This window comes from Plectropomus leopardus, chromosome 2 (genome assembly GCF_026936395.1).
Source record: "Plectropomus leopardus strain MGB_pleo_1.0 chromosome 2, ASM2693639v1, whole genome shotgun sequence".
Classification (NCBI taxonomy): Eukaryota; Metazoa; Chordata; class Actinopteri; order Perciformes; family Serranidae; genus Plectropomus; species Plectropomus leopardus.
Window position 1 is genome coordinate 20,143,435 of NC_142177.1, and position 20,259 is coordinate 20,163,693.

The 20,259-nt window shown below is 41.0% G+C and overlaps 1 protein-coding gene across 3 annotated transcripts in view; it reads right to left on the reverse strand.

Annotated features, from left to right (window-relative positions):
- LOC121956081 (sodium-coupled neutral amino acid transporter 3-like) overlaps nt 1–20,259 on the reverse strand; it is a 50,889-nt gene that overhangs the window by 14,677 nt on the left and 15,953 nt on the right. For 2 of the 3 annotated variants that reach the window (XM_042504173.2, XM_042504183.2), the window contains exons 2-8: nt 11,826–12,072; nt 10,458–10,490; nt 10,197–10,290; nt 10,004–10,119; nt 3,578–3,651; nt 2,956–3,048; nt 2,717–2,798 (exon numbers count right to left, since the gene is read on the reverse strand). In XM_042504173.2, coding sequence (XP_042360107.1) covers nt 2,717–2,798; nt 2,956–3,048; nt 3,578–3,651; nt 10,004–10,119; nt 10,197–10,290; nt 10,458–10,490; nt 11,826–11,962 — 629 coding nt within the window. In that variant the 5' untranslated portion in view covers nt 11,963–12,072. The remainder of the gene's footprint in view (nt 1–2,716; nt 2,799–2,955; nt 3,049–3,577; nt 3,652–10,003; nt 10,120–10,196; nt 10,291–10,457; nt 10,491–11,825; nt 12,073–20,259) is intronic. The other variant, XM_042504191.2, reaches the window with a different exon arrangement.

Genomic DNA, 20,259 nt, shown 5'->3' on the forward strand with positions numbered 1-20,259 from the left:
CAACTGACCACATGTTACTGTGTCATGCACAGCCACGAGACAGTAAACAAAATTATATAAGGTAGACTGACACACTAGGGTTGAAAAATTTGCTTAACTTCTATCAGGTGGGAGGCTCTGCAGAGACAATGTTGGCCCCCCACACACACACACACACACACACACACACACACACACACACACACACACACACACACACACACACACACACACACACACACACACACACACACACACACACACACCTCGAAAAAGATGAGGCTCATCTATCCTGTTGTCGTCCTGCCCTCCGGCCATCTGGACCGGGGTCACAATATCTCACCAACACTGATTCGCACATTCACACAGACTTACAGTATTTTGTAAACACACAAATGCACAATCGCTAATATTCACAAATAATGACATCAGCTTGAGAAGTAAATATACTTATGAGCACTCTCGACACTGAAATACCAGTGCTTCCCTCATAAGTTGACTGGTTCAACAAACACACAGCCTCAGGTGTTCATTGATTTTGCGTGCGAGCTGACCGAGGTCAACAACACGCATCCAGAGACTCATATAGACACACGGCCATGCGTGCAGAGGGTGGAAAACCAACAGGAACCCTGATATAAAATACAACACAATACAACCGCCATGCAACAACACTTATTCCTATGGAGGTAAAACTTTTGCGTGTTTCTCAACACTGTGTCAGTACAAGAGCACCACAAACTAACAACAGAGTTTAACTAGAACTTAGGACGCTGTTAAAAAGGGTCTTCTTTTCAGTATTTACTAATTTTTCAGATCAGTTTAAGTGGCATTGCTTTTCAATCAGGTTTCATGTCCCTATGTGTGCAAAAATTATTGTGTTTCCTCTTGCAAGAAGACAGTGCACATCATTCATTTTCAAGACACAGAAAGTAAATGAAAAATCCAATTTAGCTTCCGATTATGCGCCATCATAGTCCCTATAATGACACAAACATAGTGTTTGCTCTGCAAATGTTCTTTTTATTATTTGATTTTCATTTGGATTTTTTGTATTGTTGACTCCTTTTCATCTGATTTTAGATTAGTTTTTAGAAATTCAAAATAAATGTCTAAAAAATGATTTCAAAATAAATATTGCATAATTTCCTGGAGATTAATTTTATTTTTAATATATTCCCAGAATAATGAGCTAGATAATAATGAGACAATAGATGCAGTCAACAAAAACTAAATTAGATCTGGATCAATATATCACTACAGTGATCAACGGTCGAATATCGTAAAAGTGAAAAATATAAATACATATTGTCATCTTTAGATTCGCCTTTATTTTGAAATTCCCAAAGCACACCGTCTTCCTTAGCAATAACGCACTGTTAGCAGCCTAGCTTCGGGCAGGTAAAGGCAGCAGCCAAGAAAAAGACAATAAGGACATTTACTGACATTGTCTCATATTGAACGCAGGCCCCTGAACTGAATCAAAAACATATCATGGCAGACGTCATGACATCTGCAAATATAGTACTATTGTCCAAAGAATCAATATAATATTGCATCATAATCAAACTAGTGATTTACACTCTTTATTGTAAGCTCTATCATTACAGCGTCATTATATTCTACTAGAAGTAGTATTTGTTGCAGGGCTATTGTATTCTCTTGCACCAGACTGTGAGGTGTCCCTGTTATTTTGTCCACCCCCTGTACAGTTCAACAATATAAACACACACCAACTGACAGAATAAAATGCTACTGGGACAGTCTAGTCTGTCATTTCAAATAAACAGTGATTGTTGACCATGGCCCTCAGCACTGTCTGCCACAGAGAGCTGACACCAGAAAACAATGTGGACGTGTTGTCCCTGACGATCACTTCTATAATGACTACATGAAGTGGGACACATCAATCTGAACATTTATGGGCAAACATACACAGATGTGGCGTCCATAAACTAGTGAAGTTCAGGCACTTTTATAATAGTCCCTGAAAAGTAGGTAAGGAGAGGCTCTAACTGGGGTAAGGGTTAAGGTGTGAGGGACTAACATCACACTCCAAATCCCATCCAAGGAAGTGAGCGCTGTTTGTCTCTGAGGCCACCTGCTCTGGCCAGTGATATCCCATGGTTTACGTGATAAGCTGTGGAGTCTTGCTGTGTTTTGAAGTGAGTGTTTCTCGGTGGCCGTGCTGCTCCGCTCCTCCAGGGTCACTATCACAGCTGTTCTCACGCCAGCTGCTCAGCACATCCAGAGTAGCAGCGGGCCCACCAACTGGCACAGCCTGACACAGCTCCTAAGTGGAGGCTGGAATCTTTGCTCATGCAAGACGGCTACATGAGGTAGAAAACCCCACTACTTTTTTGTTTAGTGATTTTTTTTGTTTGTTTGGCTGTGCTGTTAACACATCAGTTGCTCCCATGTTGTATTTTTGACAAAGTGGCAGCTCAAGGAGTGTTTACCGTAGTGTTAAACTACTCTTGCTATTACTACCAGTGGCCACAGTTGCTAATCAACTTGACTGAACTTGTGTGAAAAAGTCTTGTGAAAAAATGTATTTTATTTGTTACTGGTAATTTTCTCACAAGGACGAGAATAAAGATTTGAACATCTAAATTTAGCAACAAATCAGACACGAACTCCTTATCATACAAAGACATTTTAGTATGTGTTCCCTGAAGTTACTCATCTCACTGCAGAGTATCACAGACAATGTTAGTATCATGCACTGACCACTCACCCTGCAGGTTTATCCACCTTCAGAAAGGCCTGGATGACCAAAGGAAACTCATACTTGACGATGTACAGGTAACTGGACATGGCTGTGGAAATGAGATTAAAAAAAAAACCACAATAAATTAGTACTTTCAGGGGCTTTTACAAATCCAAAGCCTCTAGTCACATAATACTACGAGTATTGTCCCAGAAACATCAGAGCACATTTAAAAAATGTGCATGTATGTGTAAGTGTGAGCTCACCTCCAATGTTCTGCAGCGTGATGGCAATACCTGCCGCCATCTTCCCCGGGGTCCCAAAGGCCCTGTAGCCGAGTTGCTCATATGCACGAATACCTGAGCCACGAACACCAAATAAAAATAATTGTATCAATGAGTTCAGTCAATACTAACAAGATCTGGGACTGTAAAGAGGCTGTGAATAGAAAGAAGCTCATACCTGACAACGTGTTGTGTAGGAGTCTATGGAGTATTGAGGGTTCGCACATTTTGATCATATGACATTTAACTGAGGGTGATTTAAAGTTTGGCTGACTTTCGGATATAACCGGCACATATATTATGTTTAACAGGCACTATTTTACATCTTTATTTTTTTCTTTTATGATTTTCCTTTTAGAGGGGACCTATTGTCACTGTCCTTATTTTCTGTTATTTTTTTATATAATGTCACAGTGTTCTTTGTTTCTATTCTGTTGTAGTTATTTATGTTTTTATGTATTTTTATACCCTAACACTGTCTGTGTAACTGTGTATGTGCACATATTGAACATGTTAGTTGGAAAGCAGAAACGGCTCAAGTTTTCATTGTATAGAAATGTGCTGGTGGTATTTTAATGCACAACAACTCAGGTTACATACATACCTACAATACCAGACGACTTTAGCAGCAAATGGATGGAATATGACGAGAGGACGGCCACCACTGTTAGAAGAACCCTGACACAGACAAAACAGACATGTACAGTGTTACTGACATTTCTTATACCAGTAAAAACACCACTTTAATCCCCATTATACAAAGTGTTCTCATTTTTCAACATCTGAAAACTCAGTACATTTGTACTCGACACATTACCCTGTAGGCTATTTATACAGCTGCAGCACAGGCATACATTTTCTGGATGCTGGTCCATAGATTGTGTTGGAAGAACAGAGTCCCTGTGGCTCTTCTTTACCCTCAATTGTTACCCAAGCTGAGGAGGCTGCCCCGTCAGCCCCTCTGGCCTCTGACACGTTAAGCGCACACACACACACACACACACACACACACACACACACACACACACACACACACACACACACACACACACACACACACACACACACACACACACACCAGATGGACAGTTTCAAAAGAAATGTTTCCAACGCAATTCTGAGATTGACAGAATGAGGAAAATCCTTTGTAAACATTAATCTTCTCTTTGTTCCTCAGTGATGGAATAACCCACTTCAGTCATATCAACAACGTTGCTTCCATTTTCAGTAATACAGTCAGCTCCTCAAGAGGGACCGGACTCTCTCCACTGACTCATATTCACAGGTTTTACATGTTGTTCCTCTTCATGCATTCTGCTGCGGGGATAAGCCTTTCATCCCTTCTACTTGATCACTGGATTTCTCTGTTTGGTTCCTGGGATAATTAGAACCCACTTCAATATAATATTCGACTGTTGCTCTCATTAAAAAATCATATCAGGTGAGATCATGAGCAAGGTCCAGTTTTTTAAACAACTTCCCCGTGACGCCTGAGCTAAAAGACGTGGAGCCATTTTCACACATATTCTCAAAATACAATCGAGGAGATCATAACTCAGTCTAAAATCTGCTTTAGTCTTTTTGAGATGATGTACACAAAAACATTAAAATAAATAACAAAAATACTGACATATTATTTCCGTATCATTACCTATAAACTGTCAAAGATATATGTTTGCCTGTGTTTGGCCAATCACATGTCATTTCAGAGAGGAGGGGTTCTTATTGGCTTTTCCACAAATGCAGATGTAAGTGCACGTCCTTTTGGTGAAAGCCTTATTCAATGGCAAGAGTCCTGCTGACATAGTTGCTAGTATTGGCAACCCAAAAAATGAAGACGGACTTAAAAGAGAATCTAAAACAAGAGTTTGACATTAAATGGAATAAAACATTTAAGAGGTGATGAGAAAACATTGCTAACAGCTTGGCCTTCTACTAAATTGAGTTAAAGGCTCACAACAGTGGATAATTCAAGTTTATGTTTATGCAGCTAGCTGGAACCTTTAAAGTGTGGCTTTACAGGCACGGACCTTCAGTCCGTGGCTGTAGCAACTCGAATACAGCCAGTGTAAACCCCAGCACCAGAGTTCTGATCCCGGACCGCTGCGACCACCAGCCCACTGTGGCACCCACTGTCTGAAGGTGTGTCTCCAGAGTTGCTGCCTACTCTCCTCCAGGCAAAGTAATGGAGTAAAGGGACAATGAAGTGTGCAAGCTAGCTAATTCTCGTCTTATTTGGGGTCTAATAAACAAGAGTCTAGGAAACACTGGGTTACTGTATGAAGCAGGTGCACATGTCCGTGCTCGTCTGGTGGTAGGGGAAGAGCATCAGGAGGAGGGTGTATTTTCAAATTTTGCAGTTTTTACCAAAAACTGCTCCACAAAATCGCCAGCATTAATATCAGAGCAGAATGACAAAATAGCAATACTGGGAAAAAGCTGCTATATCAATTAATGGTGTTTATTGGCTTGCAAGGTGTAAAAGTTACATCTAATATGTGTTTTTAAGGGAGGTGTTTAAAAAACATCACTCTTCTGAGACTTTTGTTAGAGTCCACAGCATGTGGAGGTTCTGTGAATGGGTCCCTGATCTACTGACTTTCCCTGATCCAGTCCACCTCATTCCAACAGTTTCCTATTTTTTTCCTCTTTTATTGTAACTGTTGGCGACATTAACTTTCTCTCACACTCACACTCTCTCCATTCCTCTCTGCTTTTAGAAACGCCAGGCAGTGCGTCTTTCAATTCGACTTCAACTCTTGGCCAGTAAACAGGTTTTTTTTGTTGTTGGTTTTTTTCAGACTATGTGAAAGAATGCCGGGCTGACTTGTGGTGGAGGATTTGGTCAGTCAAGTGGCAGTGGGAGGACAGATCTGCTGACAGACAGACAGACTGACACACTTGGGTCACTGTAGCTCTGCTCACAACTTTCCACCCCGCTGCATTCCTACCCGGGCTGGGCCACTGACCCGCTGAAGCCTCTGCACCCGCCAACAAAAATCTGTGGGACAGGGCATTCCTATTTAGTCCCAAAACTGTCCTTACTTCCCATATGTCGTCGCCATAGTCTGGACACTGCAAGTAATGCAGCTTTAAAAAGGATTAGCTATAGGATGATTGCCATATGAACTATAAACAAACCTACTGTTCAGCTAATCCGTGATAATAAGCCGACAAAACCACACTTGATTTTCTTTTGAAACCAGAGTCAAATCAAAAGACATTAACGATTACGTGCAAATGTTGTGCGAAAGGGGACTCATGCATCTTGTCTTCTTGTCTCAAATCAGTGTGCAGGTTGAAGTGAATGAATGAAAGACTTCATAATCTGTCAAGTTTGAATGTGCAGCAGACGTCTGCAGCAGGCAAACCAGTCAGTGGAGAAAAAATGAGAAAAACCTATGTCACAAATATGCTGAGAAAAAGCCTTGTTTTATGCTGTTAGCATTTATTTTACATACATATGTTTGAGCAAACATGGGGAGGTAATGGATATGGAGGACTGAAATTGACAACATAATAAATAAATAAATGTGTCAATAAATAAATGGAAATGCCAAAAATGACAGTATTTATTTAAGTTCCCATTTAATTTTCCATTTTATTTATCAATGTATTCATTTTCATATGTACTTATTTGTAACAATGTCATTCACACAACATTTTTTTTACTTTTTCAAATCTTTAAATGATTTTTCCATGACCTCTCCATGCCTGAAAATTATTATTGTGAAAGTCTATTCCTTTTCCTGCTTGTAGCAATTCTAATGGCCTTATCACATGTGAATGAAAATCAGTCAGAGGCAAGGAGTCTCTACTGCAGCTGTCCAACATGTCTGTCACTGCTTGCGAACTACAGCCAAACCGTCAAAAGCAGCACTGATCAAATATGAATTAAGATTTATTGTTATTTCTCACCTCAAATGTTTTCAGAAACACATTCTAGTTCACTGTCTAGCTGTGTTATGCCAATCAACACTCACTGTAAAATGAGAGAGTTTCCTCTAGCTGGTGATTGGCACTTAGTACTTTAGTTGACCGTTTCCAACATGGCTGCTGGGTCACAAACTCTTTCATTGTACAGCTAAACAGTACACTGAAATATGTTTCTGAAAACACTGGAGGCGAGAATCAGGCAATGCACCAACAGAATCTTTTGATCTTTTGATCAGCGCTGGCCAGTTTGACGTTCTGACCGCAGTTCATGAGCAGTGATGATTGACATTTGCTCGAGAGACTCCTCGGCTCTGGTTGTTATTGGTGTGTTGCGGTCGGTTCTAGCAATTGCCATTAGAAGCAGTAAGAAGAGGAGGAGGGACAAGATTTTTTCTTTGTGCAGACTGTCGTGACGGTTTCAGCAATTATAACAAAAAGTTATCTTCACATGTAATTGACTAATCGGCTGAAGTTCATTTCAGTGAGCTCCAGTCTGGCCAGGTGTCAAAGACACTGGTGTTCGGTGACATAGGGTTCAGCCGGTCCAGACAGCAGACAGCTTGAAAAACCACAGTCACACAACTCAGCTCAAATTAAGAAGCTTTCTTTAACACGAGGGAAAAATCCTGCAGACATGACTGCCTTGGCACAGCTCACATAACATCCTTGAATAATATAGCTGTAATTGTCAAACATTAAGCCAAGCTTCACATTTCTTTCCGATTGATTTGAATCTTGAATGCTGACGTGAATATTACTTTTCTGTTGTGCAGTTTGTCATGAATTGAGTAAACTGCCTGTGGCCTACAAAGGAGAGAGAGCATCTAGTTTTTCACCATGGCTACAAATCCACTTAAAACAAGCCAGAAGTTAAACAAACGTCCAAAACATTGCTTCATCTTTCACTGGGGCTCTGTGTTGTAATTTTGATTCATGGAAGCTTAGTTAAATAAACAGCAGTGCCTGGATTTTCTACGAAATGTGATACTGAGGGGTGCTCACAGCGGTGCCCTTTAATATTTCACAGAAAATACTGCGGCAGTTTCAGCACCAGACACCTCACGAGCAGGCGCCGTCAGGTAGAGGTGTCAAATACAGCAAGTGTTAGTCTTGTCAGTGTGATCTGGTGAGATTACCCTCTGGTTACACCAGCGTGATTATCTTTGAGAAACATGCAACATACAGATCAAGCTTACAGCTGGAAACCTCATGGAAAGAATGAGAAATTAAACTGCAGTTGGACATGTGAGAAAATGAGCATGCAAAGCTTTGACAGCCCATCGCTTCAATACTATACCACCAGCAAGTGTGAGTTATATACCACCCAAAGCTTTATATTTGCATGTTTATGCAGAACCCAACTGTGGGGGGAGGGTACTTGAGTAATATGTGGCTAGATCTGCAGGAGATTTAGGCAGGATAAATCAGAGAGTGACTGGATGGTCAACAAAACTGCCGCCGATGAAGCAAACCCCAAAACATGACACGCATGAAATGAAACGGTAAAGCGATAAAAAGGGAAATTTCCTCAAAGCAAGCTATGCACCAGTCCTAACCCATAGTCAACATTTCAAGGTTCACAATGGGGCTCTATAGGCTGACAAATGGACTAATTATTAAAATTATATATTTAAAATTAGGTTACAGGAAGAAATGTATATTTAATATAATTAAATATTAGTAAATATTTAGTATAATTAAATCTATTTCCTATTTTCATTTTATTTTAACACATTTTCAGGTCATTTCCTGTTTTTGTTCTGTTACTTTTCTCTTTTTTTGTGATAACTTTCGTGTTGTTTCTTATTTTGTAACTTCTTACAAATAACTTGGGTCATTTTTCACTAAGTTACTTATCACCTTCCTTTCATGCTTTTGAAATAAATTAGGCCAATTTGCTCAGGTTTCGAAAGGTTTAGGGGTAAGGCTGGAGACATTCTGTATTTTTCTCATTGTCAGCAATTACCATAAAAAGACAAATCGAGTGTGAGCACCCACTGCAGCTCAAAGGTCAAAAGACCTCCAGTGAATTTAAATAAGGTAAAAAAACATAAATGAAAAGCTGCAGTCGGCTGTGACATCATTATCTGAACAGGCAGTTCTGCTGCAGAGGTTTTCATACGTTAAGCTCCTCGTATATATAGTACATACCTTACACCCACTAATTCAGGGCAGAGAATCAACCGTGGAAACAGAAACAATGTGGTTATTTTCTGTATCTGTGATTGCACCCGTTTATAGCCGGAGTAAATGATTGCCAGTGCGCTATTAATCTGAGCCTTTATTTATCAAACAAATGTGCCCTGTGACAACGGCCTCTGCGTCCTAACCAGGAACTGCTGCCTGGTTAATACAAGACAATTACAATATAATTAGGTGCTATTTATGTGTGACGCAGACCTCTGCTGGAAACCGGGAAGAAAATGAGTCAGAGAACATCTGTGAGCTATAAGTCAGTCTCCCAATCTGTAATCATTGAGTTACATATTTAGGCCCGATGCCATTTCATATTTTTACCCTAAGCCCTTGTTTTCGAGTGCCACTATGCCTTTATGAATAGGGTTATAAGTGGTAGTGGTAAAAAAAATTTCCCCTATGAAATGATAAAACCCTTCAAGACCCCGACACATCGGTATGCTGGCGTTTACACGGAGGTGATCTCTCTATTTCTGGGCCACAGGCAGCCTTTTGCGATTGTCAGGATGCTACTGATTTGTTCACAACTTAAATTGGAGGCTATCAATCAATTACATAAGTCACCAAATACAAAGAACACTGCTTCATAACCAGGCAACTAGCGATGCCCTGTAGGCAACCCATGCTCCTTCACTGCCAGTCTGCGCTGATATTAGAGGAGGGGTAACAAGTGGAGCAGCTTCACTGCTGGACTCAGTTTGAGGTGTGCTTCTGAAAAACCTCCATTTGTAAGCCATGTATCCCAAACACTTCAACTTACTCCTCTATACCAACAAGATTCGGGAAACCCTACGCCTACATGTGAATGCTTAAAATAGAGGGTTAAGGGGGAAGTAGTAGGGGCAAGGGGTGGATTGGGATTGGGTGTTAGTGTATCAGAAGTGTTTGAATATCTTACAAAAACAGGATGACTCCTGTGTTGGCCATGGCGTACGCCAGTCCCAGGATTCCACTTCCCATGATGGCGTTGCCCAGGTTAAAGACAGACATCCCAAACGAGGTCTTCCCCTCAAACTAAAAGGAGGAGAGAAATATGTTAGATTATCTGAGAGAACGTAATTAGTCTACAGGCAGTGTTTGTGTGCACTTACATCTGTGAAGCGAGTGGTCTTCTTGTCGTCCACGCCTGATAAGAACTCCTGGCTCTCCGGGAGGTTGGCCTCTGCATTCTCTGTTCTGTGCGGACTAACAGAAAGAAATACTGTCAAAGAACTGAACAATAAACAAAACACTCAAGGTTCATCACAAACTATGTACTTTATTTCTTTATAGAAAAGGTTTTGGTTTCCAATAAGTCGCCTTTCTGTCAGAATTTGAAACACATTCTCTATACATTATCATAACATACATACCTAGCATTCTGGGCACTATTGGGTACAGTTTCCCTACAAGCAGTGTAGCGAGAGGCCATCCATCACCCAACGAAAGCACAAAGTGGAAAAACAACACCCTCAGTCATAATATAATCAGGCAAAAAATACAGTGAAGGGATGGTCTATAAATCCCAGAGACATTTTCATTGAACCATCTATTACACAGAAAGATGATATAAAAAATATTGCTGGGCAATCAATGACATGATAATTAGGCGTTTAGTTCACTCCACTATCCAGCACAAATGATAGCACGGTGAGTGAGCAGGTAGGAGGTAAATGTGTTGCTCAAAGGCACATCACCAGGCAAGTTAATGGACACAGGTTTGTTGTAATGTGCAGGGTTTGAAATTAACCGAGCGGCTGCAACTAAGATGTTTTCTCTGCCACTGTTAAAATCTATGTCGTCTATCTTGTTTTCGAGAGAACAACAATGCTAAAACAAGCATTCATAAAACGATTGGAAAACAGTTCAAGACGGTGCTAAATGACATAACAATCTGAAAAAAACAACAACAATCCAACAAACAAAAAACTACGAAAATAAATACTAATATTAATGAGCAGTTTTACTGTATACATGCATGTGCATACATAAATGCATCTGTCTACGTTGGGAAACAAGCATGGGGGTTTTACTTCAGTGTTAAGAAGCTGCAGTCTTTATAGTACAGTGTACTACAACTTGACAGCAGTTAAGTGTTGATTTCTCGTCTGCTGCAGTCGCCCACAGGTGTGTGATCTAAACACATCACACCTTTCTCTGTCCCTCGCTCGCTCGCTCAACCACACACTCACTACGCACTGAGCTGCCCATTCAGGTAATATTTTTATAATCCCTCTGGCTGATGTGTATAGAAATGATTCCAGCTAAAAATAGCACCTTATATCCGGCCTCTATAAGTGAGGGTCACGTCCTTTTCGTGCTGAATGAATAAACCCGTTGATTAGTAAAGAAACAGGCACAGAGGAGATACACATGACACCTATTTCAATGTGATGCATTAGAGGAAACGTGAGACTTTCCTTAAGTGGCACATTGAGATGACAAATAAAAGCAACCACTGAATCAAATCACCGTGCTTAAACAGTGGCAACAGCTTATATAATAGATAACTGATTATTACAATTATGAAAACTATTGTCCACCAATGTGAAAACCTGCCTTCAGTTTCACCATAAAATACATTAAAGACATGCCCTAAGAACACAAAAACATAAAATAAAAACAACAGCAACACATTATTTATTTCTTGTAAGATCAAACAATGACGTGTGAGCTGTAATCAATTAAAAAGGTATTTCAAATAGGTCACCACAGACTGTGTTAAGTAGGATTATACTCACTTTTCACCGGCCTCTGCAGGTGGGGTTTTGGCCGATGCTGTGATCTCCTCCCCGGGCTCATGGCCTTTCCCATTAGGAATAGCGTTCACCTCTGCGGGGGCAGTTTCCGCGGTATCGGCTGGTTTATCCTCACTCATATCTGCTCTGGTGCCTTGGTGTGTGTATAATAATCAGCCTGCTGAAATGTGTAAATATTTGAGGCAGAATGAGTGCTCCAAGGATGAAGTTTTTATTTTCTTCCAGGAATCTGTGGGGAGAAAAGAGACACGGGCAATTAGCATCCTGAAAATCACAAAATGTAGACATTTGTGGTTTTAACTGGACAGCAGTGATATACACTATAAATACCGCTATTCAGTAAACTGGTGAAGGCATATTTAACAATATTTTGAATCACAAACTTGTAAACTGACCACATTAAAACTAGGCTGCACACTGAATCCATTTCCCCACCAAAATTAGCACTTGCATGCAGGTTTTTCAAACACGGCTACATGCACTTAATACTGCACTCCTACTGCCAGACAACACACCGCTGGAGTAAACGAGTCTGTCTTTCTGGCAGCTTTTGTGTGTATGTGTGTGGGTTGTTTTTTTGGTGTGTTCGTAAGACGTCGCGGACGGTCCGGAGAACAGGTAAACAGACAGCAGCAGGAACAGCAGTGGTTTCTTCTCTTTATATATCTCTTTCTTATTCAGTCTCTCTTTCAAACTCGGTGCAGATGTATTTGGATTGCTGCTTTAGCGCTGCTTAGGAGGAGACAGAAATTAATCTGTGTGTTGTTGCATCTTGCTGGTTTGAGCTGAAATAAGTGTGTTAATCCGGGTGTTGCGTACCCATCAATGCCGATCGTAGCCAGAGGTAATAAAAAATAAATAAATATCGTGTATACCCCAGTATCTTCCAGGAAGGTATGAAAAAGTAGATACTGTCCTGGCCTAATATACACACTAAAAGACCCTGGATATGCACACAGGTGATTTTATTATTGTGGCTGATTAGACATCCTCTCAGAACGGTGTGAACATGTCCAGACTTTAACGGACTTCTCCATCATTATCCTGATAGGTTTGTTGTACCTGCTAGACAAGAACAAATTACAGCCTTATACCTCTTATTGGTGCATGGAGTCCAACAACCTCACATTACACCCAGCATAACTCTACTCCAGTTCAACCTGAGCAGACGTCTAATCAACCAGAACAGCAGCCCCGATCATTTCTTCATTCTCTGTATCGCACCTGTGTGAATATATTAACAGTTGTAATATTAGAAAGAAGCTTTTTCTTGCAAGTTATCCAAAGAGGATTTTTTTTTTAGTTTAGATGAAAAAATCATTGGTAAAAAAAGAATACGACACAATATGTGATGTGTATGGAAAAAAAACAAGTGTGCGCCTTTTCCCACACATAAACTAGTGATTACAAAGGAAGAATGTGCAGTGAGAATGTGCGCACCCCACGCTTTCTTCAGACCAGGCGTACACACCGTTGTAGTTTAGATAGCTGCAAGTGAGATACTAAGGACAAGATTAAATACAAGTACAATTATTTTTTTTTCATTGCAGCTTACACAGGGTTCTGTTTTGCATCCATTTATGGTGAACTGTGGGTGTGGAAAATGAGGCTCCTGCCCTTGAGCCCAGTGTCACAATGACTGACATTTATAAAACAAAATTAGAGGTACGTTGTAAATCTGATAAAAAAGAATGCGTATGCATATTTCTGGCTTTGTGCATACACACAGTTTTGGTTGTGAATTTACAGAGTGTCATACATCTGACCCCTGGACGTATTTCCTTCTTGGTCCATGATCTTCCATCAGATCTTTCACTACACACAAGACAGAGACAGCCATTCAACGGCCAAAGAGGCCAAAGCTTGAGCATAACACATCACATCTCAATGCAGCAACCAACCTACAGATATACAAGCCAATTAAAAAAACACCAATGCACATATGTACATTTGTGTGTTGTTGTTTTTTTAAGACACACAATTTCAATGTGCAAAATGACCATGAACTTATTTGGAGATTCTATTGAGCAGTCTCTGTTTGAGCATTTTCTTAAAGGCTTGTGGGTTCTCCACCTCCTTTTTTGCAAGAGGTCACTTATTCCACTCCTTAGCACTCGCATAGATAAAGGACTGGAGTTAAGTGTGTCAAAATTATATACAATTGCTGTCTATTGACAAGCTTGCATCTCCAGGCGATTCAGTAGTTTTTAAATAAATAATAACCTTCATAGATTGAGCAAAATCTCCTCTCTCTTCAGTTAAATAAACCATTTAAAAACCCTTAGGATTATCTGGAAAAGTCTCACTATTGCTGAAGACAGGACTGTTTTGTGGTGGTTTTCATAGGTCAGCTGGAATGTGTCACTGTTGCTTGAGACTGGACATGTCACTTGCTTTTCTTGAATAATGGAAAGTCCAACTCAATCAGAAACTGACATGGAGTGCATCAAGACTAGAAATGCTTTCATTCCTAGTTTCCAACAACAAGAGACACGTGGGAAGATAAAGGAGGCCACCCTGAGGGCATTCAAGTGAGTCTGTATCTTCCTTAAGGCCCAACAGGGACGTGACTGAACTCCAAATCACTCTGTGAGTGCTAACGGAGAGGATGACAAAAGACATGTCAAGATGGAGCAACAACACAGAATTCCTTGCAGACTTATGAAAGTAATTGTAATTGAGGGACTAAATTAAATATTGTAATTGTGGCTTAATGGAACTTTTGACAAATGAGGATTCCGACCAAATTGTCCCTGATTAAAAGATGCAAACACACTTTGGGGATTTGGGTTAAAATGTGTCATTATTTTGTCAAACCAGATAAATCTGAACGATGAAAATAACAAGCTCAAAGCGACAGTGAGACTAACACGCACTTTCACTTGTGACCTAAAGCAAAAACTCTCACCACGTTAGTCGAAAACGTAGAGCTGACGTTAATGGATGTTTTGGCAAATCCCATGAATAATTGACACATCAGCTGACAGATCTACGCTCAGAGGAAACAAAGCTTTCAGTTGACTGTGACACACTGGGCTTTGCGTCAGGCCTCTTATTTCCTGGGTATCCTGTTGTGGTGTCTTAGCTCACCAGCTGGCTTGTGGGGCCAAGAAAGGCCCCCCGTGACATGTATCTCCTGGATGCAGTTGACCAAAGCCCCCTATCTGGCTGGCCCTGAATGATCTCCTTTACGCTGCTGCATAAACAGCAGTAGAGGCTATAATGAGAGCACGTTGGGGGCCGTAGGGGAGGAACACACAAACGATTGAACCCCCAGCATTGAGATAAAAAGAAGAACCAGCTAGGACCAGCTACCAACCAGTTTGAGCCGTCTTTGTGCCTCCATTTTTCTACTTGTCACTTTTCTCTTGGTTTCCTCTTTTATTGAGGAGGGTTCAACTTTACAACAATGCTCAGGGTTTTCTGTACCACCATTCCTGGCAACCACTCAGCTGTCCTTTCCCCCTCAGGCCTCTTCCGCTTCGCAGCCTGGCCTTTTAAATGTAGCTTTTTGTAAAAATTATTTTATCACATCAAACACAGTGTGAGTGTGAATACACCCCAGTCTTCGTCTCGCAGTCCTCTGAACCTGTCCTACCAACCATGTTGCTGCGAGCTCCACTGCACAGCCAGGCCTCTCGGTGTCTCTGGCTAAAGCCGGGCAACGTGGTTGGGCAGCAAAGCACAGTACACAATGGCACATGTTGTGCGGTTTCCTGGGAACGAGTTGGAGAACAGTGGTACTATTGTGCCAGGCATCATTATACTGCTGGGGCCTCCTTGGCTGTAGCTCGCCAGACCACTCGAGAGGCTGAAAAGGTATTTCACTGGGCTCTAGTTGAAAAGACGCCACCTTGGATTCAGCACATGCCAGTATCCTGCATTCACGCACAGTTGTAGCGGAGTTGCTGACGGTAGCAATGGCAGAGGCAGGGCCCCTCTCGTGGGACAAATCACTGCACAGAACCACACTGCCACTCAGATAGTCTACAAATCACAAGGAGGTTGGGGGGAGCTATTCGAGGACAATGCATGATGGGCTGTCCGGCTACAAGGGCGCCTCTTCAATGGCCTCAAGCAGTGGAGCTGGAAACAGCAGACCTGATTGGACAGAGTTGTGGTTCCTACAATCAATATATTCAAAAACAAAGGCAATACACGACATCCTTGGAAGCAGTTGAGTGAAAACACACTAATTCAGCCAGAGCCTCTTATTTTTAGCAAGCTTGTTCTACAGTTCTCCAAGTTTGCAGCGAATGAAAGTGAAAAAGAGGAAGCTGCAACACTGGGGAAAATGCTCCTTTAAAAGTAGGACAAGGTTTTGGCAGCAGACTCCTGATATCATGTATTATTTACTTTAGATATTTGTACTGAATAATACAGATTCAGTTGAAGATGTGGATATGGTACAAGGATCTTATGGGACAAATCTTATATGAAAATATTAACATGGACCTACATATTGAGGGTGAGGACCCAGCCTGTTCTCATTCCAGAGCCACTGATCCAAAAGTCAGCTTTCACAGCTGAATGATACGCCACCGGCAGCCAGACGGCACCTGCTACAGCAGCACAACAATCGAACTGAAATGCTGCAGGTAGCAACGTAATATAAGGATTACACCAGTGCCTATAGGGTGGGCGTGAGGAGATGGATCCCTAATCCTTTCACCCAGGAGTCCGGTGTTCGCTTCCTATCCGTCTACACCTAACCATGTGCACTTTGTGCCTTAACCTGCTTTGTGCTTTGTTGGCGTGATTGTTGCCTAACCATAACCACAATGCTTTTGTAATCCCACCATGTGCATTTGTTGTTGTCATTGAACCAAACAGCGGCAGCATCATGCCACCCCAGAGTGTGATTTTAGACTGCATGCTGGCATTGTGGAAGCAAAAACAGGCATTACGGGTGTAATGTTTACCTCAACAGCGTCAGCCTCTAGTGTGACACGAGTGTCAGCAGTGCTTTATAAAGAATAACAATGGCATGACATAGCAATATCAATCATTTACTGTCCCTGTTATATGGCAACTGATGGCATCCTCTGCAAGCAGGGTAAGGAGGTCCGAATCTCATTGTTTTCCCAATATGTGAACATTTACTGTCACTTTTCTTCTCCTTAGAGTTAGCCACTAACTGCTGCAAGCTGATATAAAATCTCCCATGGTAGATCGTGTGCATAACACATCATCAAAACATCACACCATCCATGATCCTGTCCTGCTGGTTGTCAGACAAAAAATCTGCACTGTTGCAAACTCCTTCGCCAGCTTAAAGGCAAAGGACTGCTGTATCTCCGTTCCCTGATTATTCTGTTTATACAGAGCGATGAGGTGGCATCACGGTGCAATAATACTGCCATGGACCAGCAGTGTGAATTCAGTCTTTTGGTTTTTGAAATAAACTTCTGGGTAGATTTTAAAATTCACAAGTATCCTTTGGGCAAATAAAAAGAGCAACAGAATAATCAGGGAATGGAGGGGCCGCAGTCCAGGTTGCATCAGTGCAGATTTGTTGTCTGACAACCAGCAGGACAGGATCATGGATGGAGCCATTGAGAGCTTTCATTTCATGTATATAACCCATTTTCTCCCAAAATGTCCCTTATACCCCTCAGGTTGTCACTCCTCAATATATTTGCACTAAATTGTGTCAAAGCATATAATTTGCTGAAATTTTAGTACCACTATTAGGTGTATTAGGATCAAATTTGTGAAGTTACAGGCCTCCACCAATTATTATAACCAAGAAAATGAAGGAAAATGAGAATGAACACAAAGACAATTGAGTTCAGCCCCGCAGGCTTCAACACCAGTTACCATAGCACCATTGTGGCACGAAACAGAGGAAGAGTTGTGCGTCCATAAGGAAATGCTCAGCAAAACTGAAATGCTCTGTATTCTGTAGACACTATGTCATCCAAAAACACATGCGCAACTGTCTGCATGAGTAATTACAGCTCACCATGATTTCAAAACATCTCATATCCAAGAGAAAAACACTATTAGGAAAAGCAGGCTGGACGCTGGCTAAAAGTTCAGTTAAAATCCTTCCAACGGGAGCTACTTGGTGTGCGGTTCTATTTGTTTTTATTTTGCCAGAAAATTCTTGATCCAGCAGCCACCACTCCATTGGACAAAGGGATGTGTGTCCTTTTTTTCCTTTTTTTTGGAGCAGAGTTGTCAGAAGCATCAGTGATGGTTTTGTTAAGATCTCCAAATAAATAACGTTTCATTTTGGTAATTGCACCCTGCAACAATATGTAACAGAGAGGCTATCAGTCAGTCTTCCTAATAATCAGTGTGATTGACTGTGTTTACATGCACACTACTAAAATCCACTATTTTTAAGAATATGACAGTATTCTGAATTTAATGTGGGTCATGTAAACAGCCTATTCTGTTTTGATATTATGGATGATGAATTTTCTGATTACGACGCGTGGGATATGCCGGCATTATTCAGGTTTTAGGAGCATTCTTAGGACCTGTATACAGCACAGTCAGAATATGCGTCTTAATTGGGGGTTTTCCGCATTTTACGATACACGACGTCTTGCGTGTTTACAGATCGCTCTGTGCGTTCATCATGGATGCTAATAACAGTTTGCATGGCTGTGGTAGAGATGCATGCCCAAAAGAAAAAGCCCACATTTTTGGTTGGAAGGAGAAACACACTTACTTTAAACATTATGAAAGACTTGCATATCAACAGGTTTTTGGAGATGCACAATTTCTGCAATGCCTTTTCAAGAAGGTGGATAGGGGCAACCTCCAGCTCATCAGGTAGAGTGGCTGAGACCTTTGTGACGATCCCGGGTCCGATTCCAACCTGTGGCCCTTTGCTGCATGTTATCACATTCTCTCACCCATAATTACTGTCACTCACTAGCTGTTTTGCAAAAAACCCTAAAATATTCTTTGAAAAAAAATGATATTTTGATGCAAGAAGCAAGAAGCGGCACAAGACATTTCACTTTTTTTATATTTTGATGTGATAAACAATAAATGACGGCATGGTAATTGAAGTAAGCATGGTTGTGTGTAATGGGAATCTTATTTAAATATTAATTTTCATTAGCCATGTAAATAGCTTTTTGGGAATATTATCTTCCAGAGATAAGGACAAAGACAAGGACATGTACAGTTATTGCCTCAGTAGTGCCCACTGTAACAAATAATAATAATTACAATAAACCTCAATTCTCAGGAGCAGAAGATAAGTTTTACAAAAACTATGTAGGAGAAAAAGTAATGATGAACAATAGAAGGACCAGATGGAGAAATATTATCATTAGAAATCAAATGTTTCCCCACTTATATCGAAACTTCCAAATCCTGTGCAAGAGTTAATGCCACATTGTGATGCTCTTGGTGGGAGTAAATGAGTCTTTTCACAGCAACAGCAGAGGCCATGTCTATTCAAGCCCTCATCCAAAACATCACCTCCGTTTGCCAACACACAGCGAGTGCATGCGCCTCAGTTTGCAGGCTCTGACGTGAGCAACTCCGCTGAGAGACGTCATCCCACAAGGAGACAAACGGCGCCAGGAAGTTCCACTCATTGTTACTCCCAAACTGATACCTGAACCAAATAGCATGGAGCATGCTCATTCATCCTCACTTATTGCTATGCATGTGTGTATTTGCATTTGTGGTACATTCTGTGAATAATTAAATGTGCAGCTTTGTGTGTGTGTGTGTGTGTGTGTGTGTGTGTGTGTGTGTGCAGTTTATGCAATGAGTAATCTCTAAAAGTGTAATACTGCCTTCTCTGTCACTACTTGATGACATTCTCATAGTCCTCTGGCTGCATAAGCTATCTTAATTGAGTCTACACTGTAATTTTCAGAGACTCTTAATCTGCTAAAGTGCGTGTGGACAATCAACGTCTGTTTTTCCACTCTTTTTTTTTTTCTCACAGCCAGGTCTGCGGATGCTGTAAAAGCAGAGCTAAAATGTTTGATATGCCATTTAGAGCTGAAATGTGGAATTTCCTTGAAATCATCCACAAAGAAAGACCACAATCTCACCACAGCAATTCTAAAAACTGAAAATGAAAATGAAAACTCACTTTGGAAAGGATTTTTATTTTTTATATAGCTCTATAGCATCCACAGCTAATTCCTCATCCTCCCCTTCTGTCCATGAACAGGAAGAGATTTCCAGCAGATTAAAAGATTACACATGCCCACAATTTCACTGATGAGCAGCTAATCGATCTATCAGAGAACATTTTATTGTAAAACAGTGAGCCGCCACTTGGGACTTCTGACAGTAAGGATGATCGAGGAGATCAGATTAGATCCCATTTCGCTCAAGCAGGAAATCAGGATCAAACCGCTCAGGTCACTCCATACACTCTTATGCTCCTGAATAAAAATAGCTGCGGAGGAGTGAATAGCCTCACTGTAAC